Source organism: Anneissia japonica, unplaced genomic scaffold (assembly GCF_011630105.1).
Source record: "Anneissia japonica isolate Jap-2015-1 unplaced genomic scaffold, ASM1163010v1 scaffold2991_len510020_cov192, whole genome shotgun sequence".
Lineage (NCBI taxonomy): Eukaryota > Metazoa > Echinodermata > Crinoidea > Comatulida > Comatulidae > Anneissia > Anneissia japonica.
Genome location: NW_022724693.1, coordinates 346,310 through 365,088, shown reverse-complemented (window position 1 = coordinate 365,088; position 18,779 = coordinate 346,310). Strand labels below are relative to the sequence as shown.

The window sequence follows — 18,779 nt, the reverse complement described above, 5'->3', positions numbered from 1 at the left end:
TTCGTTCGCTACTTCTTTAGCGCACGTATCTATGAACATTCAATGCCACAACATCCTACCAGGTACCCATTTATACTCCTGGGTAGAGAGAGGCAAACGTAGATAAAGTCAGTGGTGGCGCCAGATGGGAGCTGGGGGCTACAGCAACCCCCCCCCCACCCCCGGTCAGGGAACAAACAAATAAAAAAAATACATATAATATTCGTTTAGCCACCTTATCGTTTTCGTTTGTGTTAACTTAAGTATTTTAATAATAATAATAATAATAATAATAATAATAATAATAATAATAATAATAATAATAATAATAATAATAATAATAATAATAATTCAATGAGACTAATTAAAAATAATTTGCGTTCTGTTATGGCAAATGCTCATTTAGATAGTCTCATGATGGTTGGAATACATTGTGATAGGTGAAGCAACCTCGACCATGACAACGTGGTTGACAGATTTCATGCAAAATTTCCAAAATATAGAATTTCACTTTCAAGAATGAGGATTTGAAAATAAATTAGATGGCTACATTGCATACTCTTTGTTTCTTGCTTTATTCAAAATGTTTTGGTTTTGAAAGCTGATTTCAACATTAGAAAGTATAGCCTCCATGAAGTCATATTATAGTAACTCGATGCTTATTAAAATAAGTATTAAAAATTCGCCATAATTCATCAAATATCCGTGGCTTCGCCCATTGAACCCCCACCGGGGGCCCTAGGCGGCCCCCTGGTCCCCAGCCAAGTGAGACTCGATTCGCTCCACTAGCGCCCCCGTCGGGGCCTGTAGCCCCTCCGTCAGGCAGGTCCTGGCGCCACCACTGGATAAAGTGTCTTGCCCAAGGACACAAGCAAATTGCACAGCGGGAGTTTCGAACCCCTGACCTCAAGGTTGGGAGTCCAAGCCACAATCGATGCGCAAAGCACTTCCATTTTACTATCGAGGCTTTTGGTGAGAAGTTGTCTGACGAATCGTTATTAATAATTAGAAGTTGATCGCAAAATAATACAATGTACGCTTACCGTAAGGTGGCTTCGCCTTTTGTAAATCCGATGGCTTACTTGGTTCACTCACACCCGCCTTATTTGCGGCAAAAACACGAAACTCGTACAATGAGTTTTCTGTCAGCTCCCCAACATTGAACGTTCTTTCTGTTAATTTTTTTGATGTAACCTTATTCCATCTCACTGAAAATTTATCCTTCTTTTCAATGATATAATTTGTGATTGGAGCGCCACCATCCTCTTCTGGTGCTGCCCATTTCACGGTCATTGAAGTGGCGCTTACATCTGATATCTCAGGTTTGCCAGGTGGAGACGGAACATCTAGTATGGTAACATATACAACATGAATTTTGAATTAAAAAAACTTGAAATAACTAAACATCTTAATAAGCTCCTACCGTATATTTTTAAAACATTAAAATTTTCACCTAGGCTTAGATAACATATTTACAATATATTTACAAACCCAGATAAAACTATTTGAATATTTAGTTATAATTGGTTACAATAGCGATCGTAATTGGATTAAAAACAAAAAAAAATTGAAATGGTTTAAAGGAAAACACTATCATTTTCTAAGAATACAAAATATAATGTTGTAATATTAGTACACAGACGTTACTTACCATATGGTGGCTTGGCCAGAAAAAAATCACTTTCATCACTGGGGATACCAGACCCGGCTCTGTTTTCTGCTTTAACCCTAAATTGGTACGTATCGCCATGGTTTAATCCTTTTATTACATATGACGTGTCAACAATTGAATCTCTTGTGGTTCTGATCCACTTCATGCTGGCCCTGTTTCGCATTTCAATAATGTAATTACAGATTGGACTTCCACCATCATCTTTCGGCTGTTTCCATGTCACTGTCATTCTGGTACTGTCTACATCACTAACCACTGGCTTTCCAGGGCATCCTGGCACATCTATTGACCATGAACGTAAATTGGGTGTATTCTCAATGATATTGACACTCTGAGCATTATCTTTTACCATACTATCACCTTCATTATATGAAACTCAAATAAAATTATCATCGCTTATCTTTTTTCATCATCATTATCATCATAATCATCATAATCATCATCATCATCATCATCATCATCATCATCATCATCATCACCATCATTATCAACACTACTGTTGCAATCATTGTCTTCAACATAACCACTATCTTTATTGACAGTAACGTCGAGGATATGGTCATCATCATAACACCATCATCATCCCAATAATACCCACCTTTACCAGCTATATACTTCTTATAGTGTGATCGTATACTAACCATAGGGTGGCTTTGCCAAAACAGGATCTGTTTGTTCGCTGGGTGGACCTCTGTGCAATTTGTTTTCTGCTGTTACTCTAAACACATATGTATTTCCTTGAAATAGATCAGTGATCTTGAATACGTTAGTAGTGACGTTGTTACGGTTAGCCTTTGCCCAGAGATTATTTGATATGTCTTGCTTCTCAACTATGTAGTTGGTAATTGAACTACCTCCATCTGACTCAGGCACACTCCATTTGATTGTAATTTCTGTGCTGTCCACGCTAGTAATCTCTGGTTTTCCAGGAGCCGACGGTGGATCTAGAAAATTTAATAATACATGAGGGATTACATATTTTTTTCTTCAACGGGTACCTGATTCTTTTATATAATATATTGAAAATAAGAAAACTCACATATTTTAGGAAAATAACCTTCAAAACTGATACATACTAATCTTATCCTTTGCTTCCATCATAGTAGATGGTATACTTGGTTTTCCAACGCCAGCGGTGTTTACAGCACTCACTCTGAACTCATACTTGGAGCCCTCTATTAAATCAGTGACAGCAAATGTCAATGAATTGACTATATCATATTTCGTCCATTCGCTCCTTCGTTCACGTTTTTCGACGATGTATCCTGTGATTACTGCGCCTCCATCAAAATCAGGGGGAATCCAAGAAAGGCTAAGTGACCTTGAGGTAACATTAGTAACTTCTGGTTGGGATGGAGAACCAGGAACAACTGCAAAATTATAACGAACATAAACTGACCAACGTCTAATGGTAAATTCCAATGTAAATCAGGTAGGCAGAACAAAAATGCATATGACTGCGTTTTGGAAGGAGAACGTTAAAGTGTGAATAATGTAAAATTAAAAGATTAATACAATTCAATTTGTTACAAGGGACTATTTACGCAACTTAAGACTGTTTACTTTTAACTGCAACTGTTCAAACTGTTCTCTGCAGTTGTGGCAAGTTTATATTAAACTTTATTAGGTGTATTATAAATTTTATTGCATTATTATTATTATTATTATTATTATTATTATTATTAAAAATGCGGAAAGAATCCGCGCATCATCGCATCAGTAAAAATGCGCATCAGAACATCATTTGCCAGCCCATCTATTATCTATTTAAGAAAAATACATCGCATGTAACTGTTGGGACATTTAGCACTGATCTTGTACACATGCTCATGGAAAGCAATTCATGTTTTACCCTAGCGTCGTGCATATCTTCACTGTCTGCGAATCAACTATACAAACTTTTAACAGGGATTTAATTCATTCGTCTTTGCAAAATTTAGCAATCGTCCTATTTAAAACGTTGTCTCGTGTAAACCGGATATTTAGATTCTCAACGGTATCAAGCTACAAACATACCGAATGGTGCCTTTAAATGTACTGAATCGGAGGAGTCACTCGGAGCACTACTTCCTACTGCATTCTCCGCCTTAATTCTAAATTGATACTCTCTGCCTTCGGTAAGTCCTGTCAGCGTAGCATTAGTGTCAAGCAAACGTTCATTATATGCTTTCTTCCACTGTTTTGCCTGCTTTTCTTTAGATTCTATGATGTAGTTCAATATTTTGGAGTTCCCATCCCATTCAGGTTCTTTCCATGTAAGCTTAACCGTAGTTGCCATGGTATCAAGCACAGTAGGCCTGCCTGGTTTGTCAGGAACGTCTACGAGAAAAGTGAACAGTTTATTAGAACTAGTACAGTCGGATCATTTCACAGTGGTCCCTATGACTCAACAAATACGTTTTAAAGAGGAATATATCAATTTATTATGTGAAAACTGATGTCATTCAAAATACATTATTATTATATTATTTAATGCATGCGCTTCGAATAGCAGTCGATTCTTGCAACACCATACACATATGGTGGAGCTGGCTTGGCAGTAAAAAGTAGTACAACCAATTGTATCGTAGAATTCTCTCTCTATGTGTTTTTGCCTACAGTTAAGATTTAGTTTATTTTCTTCTGTGAATTTTAATGTGATGTAGGGCGCATAGAAGAGCAGTTTTTATCACTGAGAGGCCTGTCTCACTGAAAGGAATGGAAAAAATTAATAAATACAGTACTTATGCTTAGCGTGTCCATACACAAAAGCTAGATATTGATGCTGTGGCTGAACATAATTATCGAATCTGCTAGGTACTTGACATTGCATTTTTGATCCAGCAGAAGGCATCTAAGCAAGTGTTCCATAATTTGCGGTTCAGTACCACACGTACAGTAATAACTCCAGAATCAATGCACTCCCATTTATTGAAGTTGACTTTGGAGCGGCCCGATGTCTGATCTTAATATGCAACACCAGGAAAACTGTTTTCTTTGGCAACTATAGACATAGTTATATATGTTGGAAGGTGGGCAAGTCTCTCTTCCCATAAGGCTACTCTGAAGTATTCATCTTCACTGGGTGTAACTTCATGATAGAAACTTTTTATCGACGTTAGCTGAATTTCTGCTGGTCTGTACAATTAAATAAATACAGTTAAAAAGCTATACTAAAAAAGACACTTACCGTGAGGTGGTGACGGTTGTTTTTGAGCGGACGGTTCCGAATACTTCCCAGCTCCGGCAAGATTCACAGCACATACACGGAATTGGTACTTGCTGCTCTCGATTAAATCAAGGGCAATCAACTTATTTTCAGGGATGGGTTCTTTCGTAACCTTTAACCAACGGTTGCGCCCAATCTCCATCTTTTCAACGATGTATCCTGTTACCGGACTGCCACCGTCGTTGTTAGGCGGCTCCCATGATATGTTCAGGCTAGTACTTTCATGTTCAGACAGACGGGGTGGGCTTGGAGCATCAGGTGTATCTATAAAAACAACAACAATAAGAAACAAAACTGGTAATATATAAAACATAATGCTAAATGGTATAATACCTAATAGCAGCGGTAATATTCATTATGCTTATATGATTGTAATCCATAATTTATTATTTTCAATTAATGTATTATATATGTGTGATATATGTGTGTTAATACTACATCATATATTTACCGAATGGAGGTTTAGCTATGATCGATTCGGTAGGTTCAGACGGTTCACCGTTGCCTGCTTTGTTTTGGGCTGTAACTCTAAATCGATATTTATCACCTTCATTTAAGCTTGGTACTACTAGCTCAAGATCCACACATGCTGTCTCGTTGACTGGTACCCATCTTGAAGAGTACTGATCTTTCTTTTCTATGATGTAGCCAATAATCGGACTACCACCATCAGATTCAGGCACACTCCATGATAATCCAATGTTGTCCTTGTCAACGAACTTTACTGCCGGAACCTTAATTTTTCCAGGTTTTTCTGTGAAAGATAGAATTATAAACACATTCAGGGTGATCTCCATTTTAAAAACTGTAAATTTGATAACCGACTGTGCGGCTATTTCTTGGTAATTAACAATACATCATTATGAAATACTGTTATTTTATTGTTATTTGAAAGCATATTAAAAAATATGACCGATTAGTATATTACAACAATCGTTGAGTGTTACCTACTTACCATAAGGTGGTTTGGCAACAGTTGACTCCGAAGGTGGACTTGGTTTTCCAGTACCAACTTTATTTTCAGCCAATACCCTGAATTCATATTCACAACCAGACTTAAGATTTGTAATTTCCAATTCTCTATCAATGATTCTTTCTTTATTGACTCTAACCCATTTTGCCGAGAACCTTTCTTTACGTTCAACATAATATCCTGTAATTGGTGTACCTCCATCCGATGAGGGTGCATTCCACTCTATAACTATGAACGTTTCGTCCACTTCTACAACCTCAGGTCTGTCTGGTGGTCCAGGTGGATCTGGGAATGCAAATACCATAATGCATTATTTTTTAATATGTCATCGTTATATTTTCATCAACAACAAATCAAAGCACCGACTAAAATAAAATTAAGACATACCATATTTAGATTTAGCTTTCATGGCGTCTGATTCTTCACTTAGAGAGCTGGTTCCAGCCATATTCTGTGCCTGCACCCTAAATGCATACATTTTCCCCTCAGAAAGCCCAGTAGCAATGAATTCACACTCAGTCACTAGTTCCTTGTTAGCTTTTATCCATCGATTACGAGCTGTGTCGCGTTTTTCTATGTTATATCCTACGATCGGCGCACCGCCATCATTCGAAGGTGGTGACCAAATTAAGGTCATCTCCGATGCATCGACAGATTTTATGGTTGGCTTTCCCGGTGCTTCGGGAACATCTAAACACATTAATGAATGGTAATGTAATAATACTATTCACAAACGAGACTAATCAATGTTTTATTTCACCGCTTTTAAAGATATATATAAATATATAAACATTCTGGGACACTTGCTTACAGAGGCACGGCAAGATTCAGAAAAAAAGAACAATATCAAACATTATCAATTTTGATTAAAATTTCGTTCTAGAGGACAAAAATTATTTCCTTGGAGGTATCATATTTTTGGAGGTCAAATAATCTATCAACGCTCATACATATTCCATGAAAATAATATGTAAGCGGTGGCAAGGACAAGTTTCAAAATACTTATTATTTACAGCACTAACTCAACATAGTATCTTTCTCTTACCGTATGGTGGTTTGGCAATCCTGCTCTCGGAAGAATCTGACGGTTGGCTCCTTCCAGCCTTGTTTACAGCAATGACTCTAAATATGTACTCATTTCCAGTTTTCAGCTTTTCTGCTTTAAAATTATTTTCTGTGACAGGATCGATGGTTGCTACAACCCACCTCAATAAAGATTTATCCTTTTTCTCAACAACGTAATTTGTGATTGGACTGCCTCCGTCAGATTCCGGTGGTGTCCATGAAATGGTAATTTCTGTTTCGTCAACTGAATCAATATGAGGTGTTCCTGGTACACTAGGCACATCTAAAAACAAAACCGTTTAACATTTTAGAAATTACTTATTGGATCAACTTCATGTTTTTCTTCATATTGTTGGGAATTATACATATTTATATTTATTTTAGTCATAAGCTGTATTATGATGTAATGTAAGAGTAACTGTTTGAAAACTAGAAAACAGAAAAAAAAGATGTAAAACAAACTAGACCTTTGTGAATATTTATGTTCTTATTAAGGTAGTGGTCAATCACACTTAATTTCTTAATACGGTGTAGTGTCATATATTAGTCTAGAAAACAACCATATGTAAGACCATATGAGTGTTGAAACTATCTTTCTCATGGTTAATTTACAGATATTTTACTATGTCTAAAGCGTATTATCAGCCAATTTAATGGTCTATGTATAAACAATATGAACGATAGACCTATTATGAATCCGTTCATTAGAATGGATATGTTTTTTTCATGTATATTTTGAATTAAAATCTAAGTTTCTAGATTATTACAAAAAAGGTCTATAAACTCAATGTCGTTGAAAAAAAATATTTATTTTATTTCATAAGCATCATTGTAATAACTGAATTAAATCCTTTAAAGCAAATATTAAACAACAAAATTGTAGTTTTTCTCACGAATTCGAAAAATACTTATAAAGGGCCCAATTGCTTTATTAGATATAAAGATATATATAAATTGATATATAAATTTCGACTGCATGGATGATGATGACATTTTTTTTCGATGGGATTTATTAAAAACTAGTTTTTCTGTTCGTTCGTTCGTTCGTCTTCTCGTTCAGTTGTTCATTTATTCTATTTTATTAGTGATCGCTACACGATACGCACTCGTGTCATATTTACTAATTCTTTATGTATGGGAATTTTCTTGTGCTGGATACACTGTCCTAATTATTTTAACTGTTTAAAAAAGCATATCACAAAAAAGTAAATCACATTAAAGTAACTTTGATACGGAGCTACACCTCCACTGGTTTAAGATATATTCGAGAAAAACGTATGTTCCCATCGGGATTCGAACCCAAGACTTTCCGATTACCGTAATACGCATTGAATAATAATAAATCACATGAAAGTAACTTTGGTATGAAGATACACCTCCACTGGTGTTTAAAGACGATAAATATCTTTATTTTTTTTGCATTGCCGGCGCCTTCAACATGGTGAAGATTATGCAGCTTGATATGTGTTAGTGTTGACATGGCTGTTTAAAGTTATTATTATTATCTTATCCTTTGACCTTTTAATAGTATTTATTTATTACATAAGTAGAACATTATTCATATTCATATTACATATCTATTTTCGTTTGTGCGTGTTTGTCTATGTTTTTTTTTTTTTTTTTTAATATTTTATCATTTTATTATTAAAATGACTATCTTTATGAATCTATGACATAGCAATGCTGATTCAAAAATAGCAAAGAAGACAGCAAAGTGTGTTACATCTCAGGGTAGTATGAGGAATGACAGACATGTATTGTAATTGGTTACGTAGAAGAGTTCCTCATAGCGAAGATGGTGCATGTCCATGTGGATTTTGTAAGGCGACGCACATTCGGGGCATCATAAAAAACCGTATTAATAATTGCCTGTCAATACTGGAACTTATTAAACAATTTAGCCTCCCGATCTCAATGGCGGACCACTTCAGGAAGTCTAGCATGTCATGTACGCTTGATGTTCTCCTATTTTCGCCTTGTCCTTGGCGACGTATAGGGGTCGCATACAATGCATGCATACTCGAGTATCGGTTAACTTAGACCTTGTATGCAATTTACTATGAACTCTTGCTCCCTATCCTAAGAAAGACTTTCTCTGAAACAAAGGGTTGTATTGGGTTTTTCTTCGATGTGTTCCATTACTTTACATGCAACACTGGTTAGCGTCATAAGCCCATAATTTGATAGAAGGTTTCTTTCATTCCTTTTGAATACACGATTACATGTGCTGACTTCCATTCTCTTGGTGCAATGCCGGTATTGATTAATGCTTGATATAGGAGTCTAACAAAAAATTTACAACGGAATGAAAAAATAATTGCTTACCGTATGGAAGTTTGGCGATAGTGGGTTCGGAGCTCTCACTCGGATTACTTGACCCGGCCACATTTTCAGCAATTACTCTGAATTCATATTTAGTACCTTCTATTAGGTCTGTGACTACGAAATACGGGTCTCTAATCGATTCTTTTGTAGCTTTTACCCATCGGCCTCCGGTTTTGTGCTTTTCGATTACGTAGTTGGTAATTGGTGAACCTCCATCATTTTTAGGAGTCCAAGAGAGCGTTATTTCAGTAGCATCAACAGCTTCAATAACAGGCTTAAATGGTGCATCCGGAACATCTGTAAATTTTATTGACAATCTCAATTTTTATGTTTATTTTAACGGACACTAATCTTTTGAAAAGAAAAACAAAGTTATAAAATTGGAGAAACTTAAACAGGTAAAAAGTTTTTAAAAATAAACTGTCAACTTGGGTAAATTCGATGATACATGTTGCATAACTTACCGTAAGGTAGTTTAGCAACAACACCGTTTGACGTCTCGCTTGACGGGCCCAGTCCTGCTTTGTTTTGTGCCATGACACGAAATTCGTACTCGCTGCCTTCTTTGAGGTCATTTACGTCCATTATAGTTTTGTTAATCGGTTCTCTGTTGACTCTAACCCATTGGTTTCGTGATTTGTTTAGTTTTTCGACAACGTAGCCAGTAATTATGGCACCTCCGTCACTTGTCGGTGGAGTCCATGTAAGTGTCATTGTGGTTGTGCTGACGTTGGATATCTCTGGTTTGCCAGGTTTTCCTGGTGGATCTATCCAAATACATCGATTTAAATTATGCATTAACATTATTGAAATAATATCAGTTGTTGAATTATACACTTTAACACTGTAACATTAACTTTTTTTACCATATTATTTTGACATGCAAATGGTAAGAGCAAATTCTTTAAGATAAAAATAACTCAAAATCAGAAATATTACAATCATTACACACACAATTAATATATAAAATAAGATAATTGATCTATGACAGATGGCATCTGGATTTGAAAATATTGTGTGTACGTATTTAATTAATGTATTTAATTAATGTATTTAAATAAGCAATGAAGTTAAACAATAACTTTATGTTCATTTTAACGGACAGTTATACTTCGAAAAAAAGTTTTCATGTTATAAGAAAGGACGAAATTCAACAGTAAATTTTGTTTATTTGTCAACTTCTTTAAAATTCGATAATATGAATTAAAAAAAGACGATAGTGACAATTATTTATTATATTATATTATTATATCATAATACATTATATATTATATATTATTATATCATAATATTGCAGTGATAAAAAAAAAAATTACAATTTCATTAAAAAAAATGAAGACATTACCGTAAGGCGGTTTCATCAAAACGACATCGGAAATGTCAGAGACAGGTCCCGCACCTGCATGGTTTATTGCAGCAACTCTAAATTCGTACTTTTTCCCTTCAACCAAGCCTTGAACATTGTAAAACGTCGTTGATATCAACTGTTTGTTAACCTGCAGCCACTTGTCACGGCTAACGTCACAACGTTCTACAATGTACCCAGTTATTGGACTACCGCCATCGGTTTTTGGTACAGACCACTTCAACTCCACATCCGTTGCATCTACTTTAACTATTTCTGGTTTACCACATCGTCCAGGAATGTCTTTATTCGATAAAGATAAAAATAGCATATGAATGTGTATTCATCAGCTGTATAGCATTGGTAATTACTTACGAATTAATCATTACTTACCGTAAGGTGCCTTGGCTACATAAGCATCTGTTGCATCGCTGGGAGGACTTGAACCAACTTCATTCAGGGCCGATACCCTGAACTGATAAGAAGCACCTTCCGTCAGACCGGTTACAACCGTAATGCAGTTTAGGAGAGGTTCAGATGTTACCTTGCTCCATTTCAATGATACATTATCCTTTTTCTCAAGGATGTAGCGTGTAATTGGACTTCCACCATCAACTGGAGCTTGCCATAACACTGTCATTTCTGTACTCTCGATAGTTGACACAGTGGGTACTGATGGTTTACCTGGTTCATCTGAAATAAGTATACAGTAATGATAATTTAATATGAATCAAAATAGCCTTTCAATCATTGTCTTAATTGCAAGACAGTCTAATCCTCACTTCGTGCATTTTTAATAAATGTGCCAGCTATAAAGATATTTTTTAAAATTATTATCATCATTACCATTATGATCATCATGTATTATTACAGAATATTAAAAATCTTATAACATATTCAGTTGAAAAAGATCAGCGAATGTGATGGAAATGTCCAGGTAATTACCGATGTTATTTAGTTCAATCATAAGTTGAACATCAATATTGTTATCATCATCGCGCTATCCTATTCATTATCAGCATCATTTTCATCATCGTCATATGTATTATCATTATTATTATTGCCGACTCACAATATTCATCATCACAATTATTATCTTTTTCATGTTTTAAAATTAAAACAAAATATAATGTACCATATGGAGGCTTTGCCATGTAACACTCAGAGGCTTCGCTAGCAGGCCCTTTGCCAGCATCGTTTACAGCAATGACTCTGAACAGGTACTGATTCTTTCTAGTCAATCCAATGATATTGCACGTCGTTTCACGCAGCTTTTCTTGTGTTGCTGCAACCCAGCGCGTGGAGGTGTTTTCTCGCATTTCAAGTATATAATGCTTAATTTCATTTCCTCCATTAACAGCGGGAGGGGTCCACTTAACCGTCATTTCCGTGCTGTCAATTTCCGTTACCTCTGGAGGATCTGGTGCCCCTGGCACATCTGTTTAAAGGAGATGAATATAACACTTCTTTGGAACGATTATTATAATCATATTTGTTATTCTACCGGTATATCTTACAAATCTTACATTTGTATCCAAATTATATATTAACAATATAAGATGGTAATTGTATAGTTAATATAGACACCCACCGAACGGTAGCTTAGCAACAAGTGTGTCACTTGCTTCACTACAATTGCCTATTCCAGCAGCATTTTCCGCAGACACTCGAAATTGGTAACTATTCCCGTCTAAGAGATCAGTCACAGTGTATACGCTGTCCAAAACAGGTTCCTTATTTGTTTTCACCCATCTCCCTCTGGCAACGTCACATCTCTCAACAATGTAACTGGTAATTGGAGATCCGCCATCATTTTCCGGTGATGTCCAGTTAATCTTCATAGTTGTTTTGTTTATATTTTCTACTGTTGGCTTTCCTGGTGCATTTGGGACGTCTATGAAAATTACATTTTTGTAATTGTAGAATCAACATATAATCATTAGAAGAAATATCAGTAAATATTTTGATGGTGATTCCCTAAATAAGGGTACCAATGTCAGAAATACACATACACAATATAACATGGGTGTATGCAAAGGGCGGTCGGGAAGGTCGTACGACCCCACCCCCAACTTTCAAAGGTGCTCATTTTTTTCTAGGGCCTTTTGACAATGACATAAATGAAAAAAGCATTGAGGTACCAGCAGTCCAAAGACCTTGCCAATTGCGTGACTTAATCTATCGCAATTCCAGCAATTCTCTAAAACTGAGCCTGCCATCCGTTTCAAGCAAATTGTATTGACATTTTAATCACATCTTGCTGTTATTTAATTGTGAAAAGGTAAAAAAAAAAATCACGACCCACCCAGAAAAAATCCTGGTTACACCACGGGCTAGACTCAACAAAACACCAATTCGATTTATATAATCCTTCTTATAAATTTAACATGTGTTACAGGAATATTGAAATGTTCACAACGATGCACATAGCTAGGTATTGAAACAATGTATCATGCTCTTTACAACAGTGTTAAACACACAAAAACAAAGATGAGTTTAAAACTGGGCTTTGACAATATTTTTAATTGACATTAAAATGCATTTAAAAAGCCAAACAAGCACAATGACAATCGGATATCAGGGTTGCTTGGTATCTTTTTATACTCACCACATGCATTTTGTTGGGTAAAATAATAACCATTTAGGTAAAATACATAATGCAAGATAGCTAATTATACCTTGAAAAATTATTTTTTACATCGATATATGACTGAAAAAAAAAATCAAAAAAATGCGCACATACCATAAGGTGGTTTAGCAACAACTGCTTCCGATAAGTGACTTGGTTTACTTTTACCCGCCTCATTCACAGCATACACACGGTATACATAGTCATGTTTCTCAACGAGGTCTGTACATGTAAATGCACATTCCGTTGTCTTCTCATCGGTTATGGTAAGCCAACGCGTTGAGTTTTTGTCCTGACGCTCGACTAAGTAACCAATGACAGGACTACCTCCATCGTATTCAGGTGGCATCCATTTAACTGTCATGCAGTTTCGATCAACATTTGTTATTGTCGGAGTTCCTGGAGGATGTGGCACATCTGTAAATATTCAAAAATCATGGACACAAATAAAACAAGATAATTTGGCACAGACACAAACACACAGACGCGCACTATTTCAATACCATTCACTTCTCCTTCGGAGAGAAGAGTGTACCGGTAATAAATAATATTCCGTTTAAAAATATCTGTCTGTCATGAGCTAAAAACAAATTCCATATTCGAAATTCCATATTTGAAGTGCCTATTCTTTCATATTTAAGAAAGTTTTAAAGTTACAATAAAACATTATTGAAGAAAATTCTTTTGCATTATTAACCCGATCATTAAACTGGTTTTTATTAAATTTAGGGATTTTTGTTTTGTAATAGAATGTCTGTACATAACTTATAAGCGATTTTTTTCATTTGTATTTGATCGATTTCAGGTTAAAAGTTAAAAATGAATGTCAGTTTAAAAAGTGCATCTAAATGCGTTTACTTGTTAATATATATATATATTAGTTATAATTGACAAAACTACAGTAAATATACTGACATTGTAATAATAACATAATTCTCACTTTCTCGTTTTTCGATCAATCTTTTCAATACTTTTATTTGATACTGACGATGACACAAAAAACTTATTATATATTTCGATGGTTTGTTTATGGTGAATTTCTAAACGACATGAACGAAAAACGGTGAGTCAGAAAACCTGTGTATTGTTAGATCATCTGCATCTTTCCCTTATACGGCCAAGGTTAGAAAGAACTACAGAATATTGTAACGTTTTACATATAATTTTTAATGAAATAATCCTGAAAATAAATATACCAAATTGATGTTTGGCAACCACAGCATCTGTTGCTTTAGAAGGCTCACTGTCTCCATGTTGGTTTGAAGCGATAACGCGGAACATATACTCGTTTCCTTCGATAATCTTAGTTATATTCATCGATAAGTCAGTTGTATTACCAGCGGACAACCAATTATCTCGTTTCATATCTCTTCTCTCAACAGTATACTTGGTAACTGGACTTCCTCCATCATCAAATGGTACATCCCAACTTAAGCTTATACTCTTCGGGGTTATCTGACCAATCCTTAGGTTTTGCGGTGGTTGAGGTGTATCTGTAAGTCAAATATAATATACACACAATCAAAATCCCTATGATATCGTGTGTCATTGTGAACAAAGAGAAAATAAACTGAAAACATATTTTATTTTACCCAGAGATACCAAGTTCACTTACACTATTAAATCTACATCAGTTTATTAGAATAGACACTTGGTTAATGCTGTATTTTCCAGTAAGAAGATGTAATGTTTTGATCTGTTCATAGATCTGTTCCGTTCCTTCTATAGACACAGAAAATCTAACTTTGAGGCTTTGTCTCTGGATCCACAGGTTTTGTGTTGGTCAAGTAAAGCTAATTCACACAATTATGGAATCTCCGACACTAGGCGTTTACATGCTTTAATACCAGTATCCATGACAAAAAGTCACCCCTAAAACGTTTCATTTGCAAATTTTATTAGTGTGGACCAAATATTGGAAAGTCTTAAATTTTTTTTTCTTAAAGTTTTAAATTTTCAAATATATGAAAGCCATTATTATACCTTAAATCACGAAAAACCCCACAATTACAGTAACTAAATAATACTAACGTTTCCAAATCAACGTTAAATCAGTCGCCCTTAAAGCTAACATCCTCTAGTTTCAAGTACATACACTATATTTTTGAATTAGATAAGTTTTGCTCTGCAGCGTGCTCTCGTTCCCTCCGGACAACATCTGACCTAGGATCACTTGATTGTCCACCCTGGCGATTGAAGTCATATGGGGAGCGTACTTTTATGGTCGATGCACCTAAGATGTGGAACTCGTTTCTTTTGCTTATTCATGAATCTACTGATTAAAGACTCACCTATTTGTGTCTCTTTAAATTGTATTCTACACCTGTGTTTTATTTTAATGCTAGTGAGTTTTGTTAGCTTCAATAAGGATAGGAGGCGTGCGAGTCCGAGATGTCTGAGACTCAACTGCCCAGTTCACTTAGATCAATCCCTGTTTAGAGACGAGGGCGTATCCCCATACTGCGGTGTGGTACTGGCGTGGCTAGTGAACTTTCATTTTATTATTTTATTTCTTTTGTCTAAATTCTATATCTTCTCTACATTTGTTTTTACAGAGCATAGATACATTTTTTTGTATATTGCGCGTAACAAATTTTAGATCTATTGTAACCGATTACGTTTTAAAACAGGCTGCGTTCATCATTTGCATTTGGGAGACTCAGAAACAGTGTGTTTTATTCTCGGGAACTGACAGCAGAAACCAAGATGAAAGTTAACAACCAATGTCCAATGCCATTAGCATTATTATATGAAAGTGAGACTTGGACTTGTACTATCATCAAGTCAACTTGCGCACTACTCAATAGAGACATTCGAGATCATCAGTTATCAAGGTTTAGTGGGGCGATTTCATCAGTAACGACCAAGTTTTAAAACTACCTGTTGTTGAGGACATAAAGCTGAAACCTATTAGGAATAGGTTGCGCTAGATTGGCTATGTAGCAAGCATAGATGATAAAAGACCATGTATGGATATTATATGTATAATGTATGGACAACGTTCCAGTGGTTCAAGATCAGTTGGATGTCCTAATCTAAGGTTTAAAAACACTTGCAAAGTGTGCATTTAATGCGGAAATGCACTTGATAATTGGAGCACAATTGTGAACAATCGTTCAAATTGGAAAAATCAAACTTATAAACAATACATACAAAAGTATTGATTTGAAAAGAATAGAGCTAAAAAAAAAATTAAAAAGAAAAAAAAAGAAAAAACAGAGCCAGAAGGAAAAAATAAGAAACAAGCATAGTCACAGTCATATAAATATTTATATAGCGCCTTTCTTTGCATATACGAAGCGCTTCTGTCTCTGGATCCACATACTTAAGTGTTGCTGCTGTATTCAGCGCAGGAGCAAGCAACCCCACCAGGTACCCATTTATACTCCTGGGTGGAGAGAAGCAATTCAGATAAAGTGCCTTGCTCAAGGACCCAAGCGAAATGCACAGCCAGGGATTGAAACCCCGACCTCAACGTTGGGAAACAAAACCGTGACAGGGAAGATAGGCGCCATATATATTCAATTCGTTCGCTTGTAAATAATTATGTTACAGGCCTAAATTAAAATTCGTGATTTTGAATAGATTGACTTACCGTAGATATCTACTTCAAATGAATCAGTAGCCATGCCAACATGATTTTCTGCAGTTATAATGTATTTACCACGATCTTTTCTGTTTATTTCCGAGATGTTGATAGTTGATTCTAAACACATACCCTTTCCTGTTGTGATTTGAATACGACCGGACGATTCTAGTTGTTCTTCACCAATGCCCCAACAGACTGTTGGGGAAGGAGCACCTGTGATGTTTCCCTTTACTGTTAATTTCTTTCCAGCCTTGATGGATAACTTTTTGAATTCATCATCGATTTTCACTGTAGGTGTTGCTATATAAAAGTATATAAAAACATTATTATTATTATATTAAGATGGTTTAATATGTATGATCTAGACTACGTATTTTCAAAAACATTACATCCATATTATTCACCATCCTAGCGCCGGGCAGATAGAGCTCGTTTTTCCTGAAAGGTAGCACACCTAGAAGACAGCCACTCTGATTTCAAACTCGGGCTGATGGACCACAGAGTTAAGCGCAGACCATCGATGATTCCCGGTTCTCAACTAGCCAGTAGCTAACTTGATTTCCTTGTTGACATCCGGAGAGTATCAATGCTCCCGCGCAAAGCATGTAGGCACATTAAACACCACGCAAGCTTTCCTCATCCCAGAAGATGATGATGCCCTGTCGATATCGAACGGTCACCACGACGACGACGATCGACATTAATGTTATTTGACATTGGATTCAAATTTTTATATGTAAGTTGAATTGTATGTTATCAATTATTGCGTTGATGTAAATCGATACTGTTGTTGACATAGTTTCTAAAAGAACAAATATTATCTTTAAAAGTGATAGGAATGTCAAAAGCATTAAAATTAAAAGCAAATCTTCACCTTCTAGGACCAGGTCAGCATGACACTGTTGGTTATCAACTTCTGCTGTGTATTCGGCATCATCGTCGAATGAAACATCCTTGACATTAAGTGTGTACGTTATTCCTTCCTGCTTCAAATCATACTTATTACTTTCTTTGATGGGCTTACCATCTTTCATCCACCTGAATCTAACATTTCTTTTGTTGACAATGCATGTGAATAATACTGATTCACCAGGACTGGCTATCACTTCTTCGGGACCTTGTAAGATCTGCATGGCTTTATCTGAATAGGGATTTGGATAATCTCACAATGATTATTCTTAATAATATTAGTGTAATTCAAACAAGAACTAGGCCTATATTTACACTTGCAGTGTATTTTTAGAGAAAAAAAAACAAAGAAAATGGATGATGCTCTATCATCAGTTTTACTTCAGTGACATTAAGTTGTAATTTTGCCGAAACTACACTACTGCCTTCCTCTTTGGAGGATATAATAAGAAACATATGAACACAATTAAAAAGGCACACAGACATAGGCTACACGAGTGATATTGCATCAAAGAAGGCAGGAATAGTCTTAATAGTCTTTGTCTTTGTATCAAGTTAAAATTCATGTCTTTAGCTCTGTTATGCTCAATCGGCAAACTTTATTTATAAGAGAATTATAAATGAATGACATTGTCATAGAGATAACTTGAAGTATTATTCGTTTGATTTTGTTACAGCCTACAGAGTTGCTCATATCAGTATGCTAATTACATGATGAAACTAGATGACGATGCTCATATTACTTACAGTCATCCACTTAGTATATTCTGAAGCATTATTAAAATAAACCTGATGAACGTATATTTATAAAATATATGTTTATAGGACTATCTTTACCTTTAACTGTTAGCTTAGCATAGGTGCGTTTTCCCGCAACAACAGCAATGTACTCTGATTCGTCGCCTAACTCTATATCGTTTATGATTAATGAGTGTTTTTTGCCATCCCTGACCATTTGATATTTTTCACTAGGCTGGATCTCAACACCGCCTTTCATCCATTTAACATCGGAAGTTTCTTTGTCAAGGACACATGTAAGTTGTACGTGTGTGTCCTCTTCCATACAGCATATGTCGTTTGGAGCT

General features: G+C 35.6%; 1 protein-coding gene across 1 annotated transcript in view; it reads right to left on the bottom strand.

Moving 5' to 3' along the window:
* Positions 1-18,779, bottom strand: part of LOC117112529 (titin-like) — a 138,608-nt gene that overhangs the window by 89,085 nt on the left and 30,744 nt on the right. The window contains exons 26-46 of the mRNA XM_033255611.1: positions 18,532-18,777; positions 17,660-17,926; positions 16,792-17,085; positions 14,393-14,689; positions 13,311-13,613; positions 12,159-12,461; positions 11,703-12,005; positions 10,961-11,260; positions 10,568-10,870; positions 9,687-9,989; positions 9,223-9,519; positions 6,878-7,180; positions 6,220-6,522; positions 5,815-6,117; positions 5,311-5,613; positions 4,821-5,123; positions 3,668-3,970; positions 2,728-3,021; positions 2,293-2,595; positions 1,631-1,933; positions 1,023-1,325 (exon numbers count right to left, since the gene is read on the bottom strand). Coding sequence (XP_033111502.1) covers positions 1,023-1,325; positions 1,631-1,933; positions 2,293-2,595; positions 2,728-3,021; positions 3,668-3,970; positions 4,821-5,123; positions 5,311-5,613; positions 5,815-6,117; positions 6,220-6,522; positions 6,878-7,180; positions 9,223-9,519; positions 9,687-9,989; positions 10,568-10,870; positions 10,961-11,260; positions 11,703-12,005; positions 12,159-12,461; positions 13,311-13,613; positions 14,393-14,689; positions 16,792-17,085; positions 17,660-17,926; positions 18,532-18,777 — 6,237 coding nt within the window. The remainder of the gene's footprint in view (positions 1-1,022; positions 1,326-1,630; positions 1,934-2,292; positions 2,596-2,727; positions 3,022-3,667; positions 3,971-4,820; positions 5,124-5,310; positions 5,614-5,814; positions 6,118-6,219; positions 6,523-6,877; positions 7,181-9,222; positions 9,520-9,686; positions 9,990-10,567; positions 10,871-10,960; positions 11,261-11,702; positions 12,006-12,158; positions 12,462-13,310; positions 13,614-14,392; positions 14,690-16,791; positions 17,086-17,659; positions 17,927-18,531; positions 18,778-18,779) is intronic.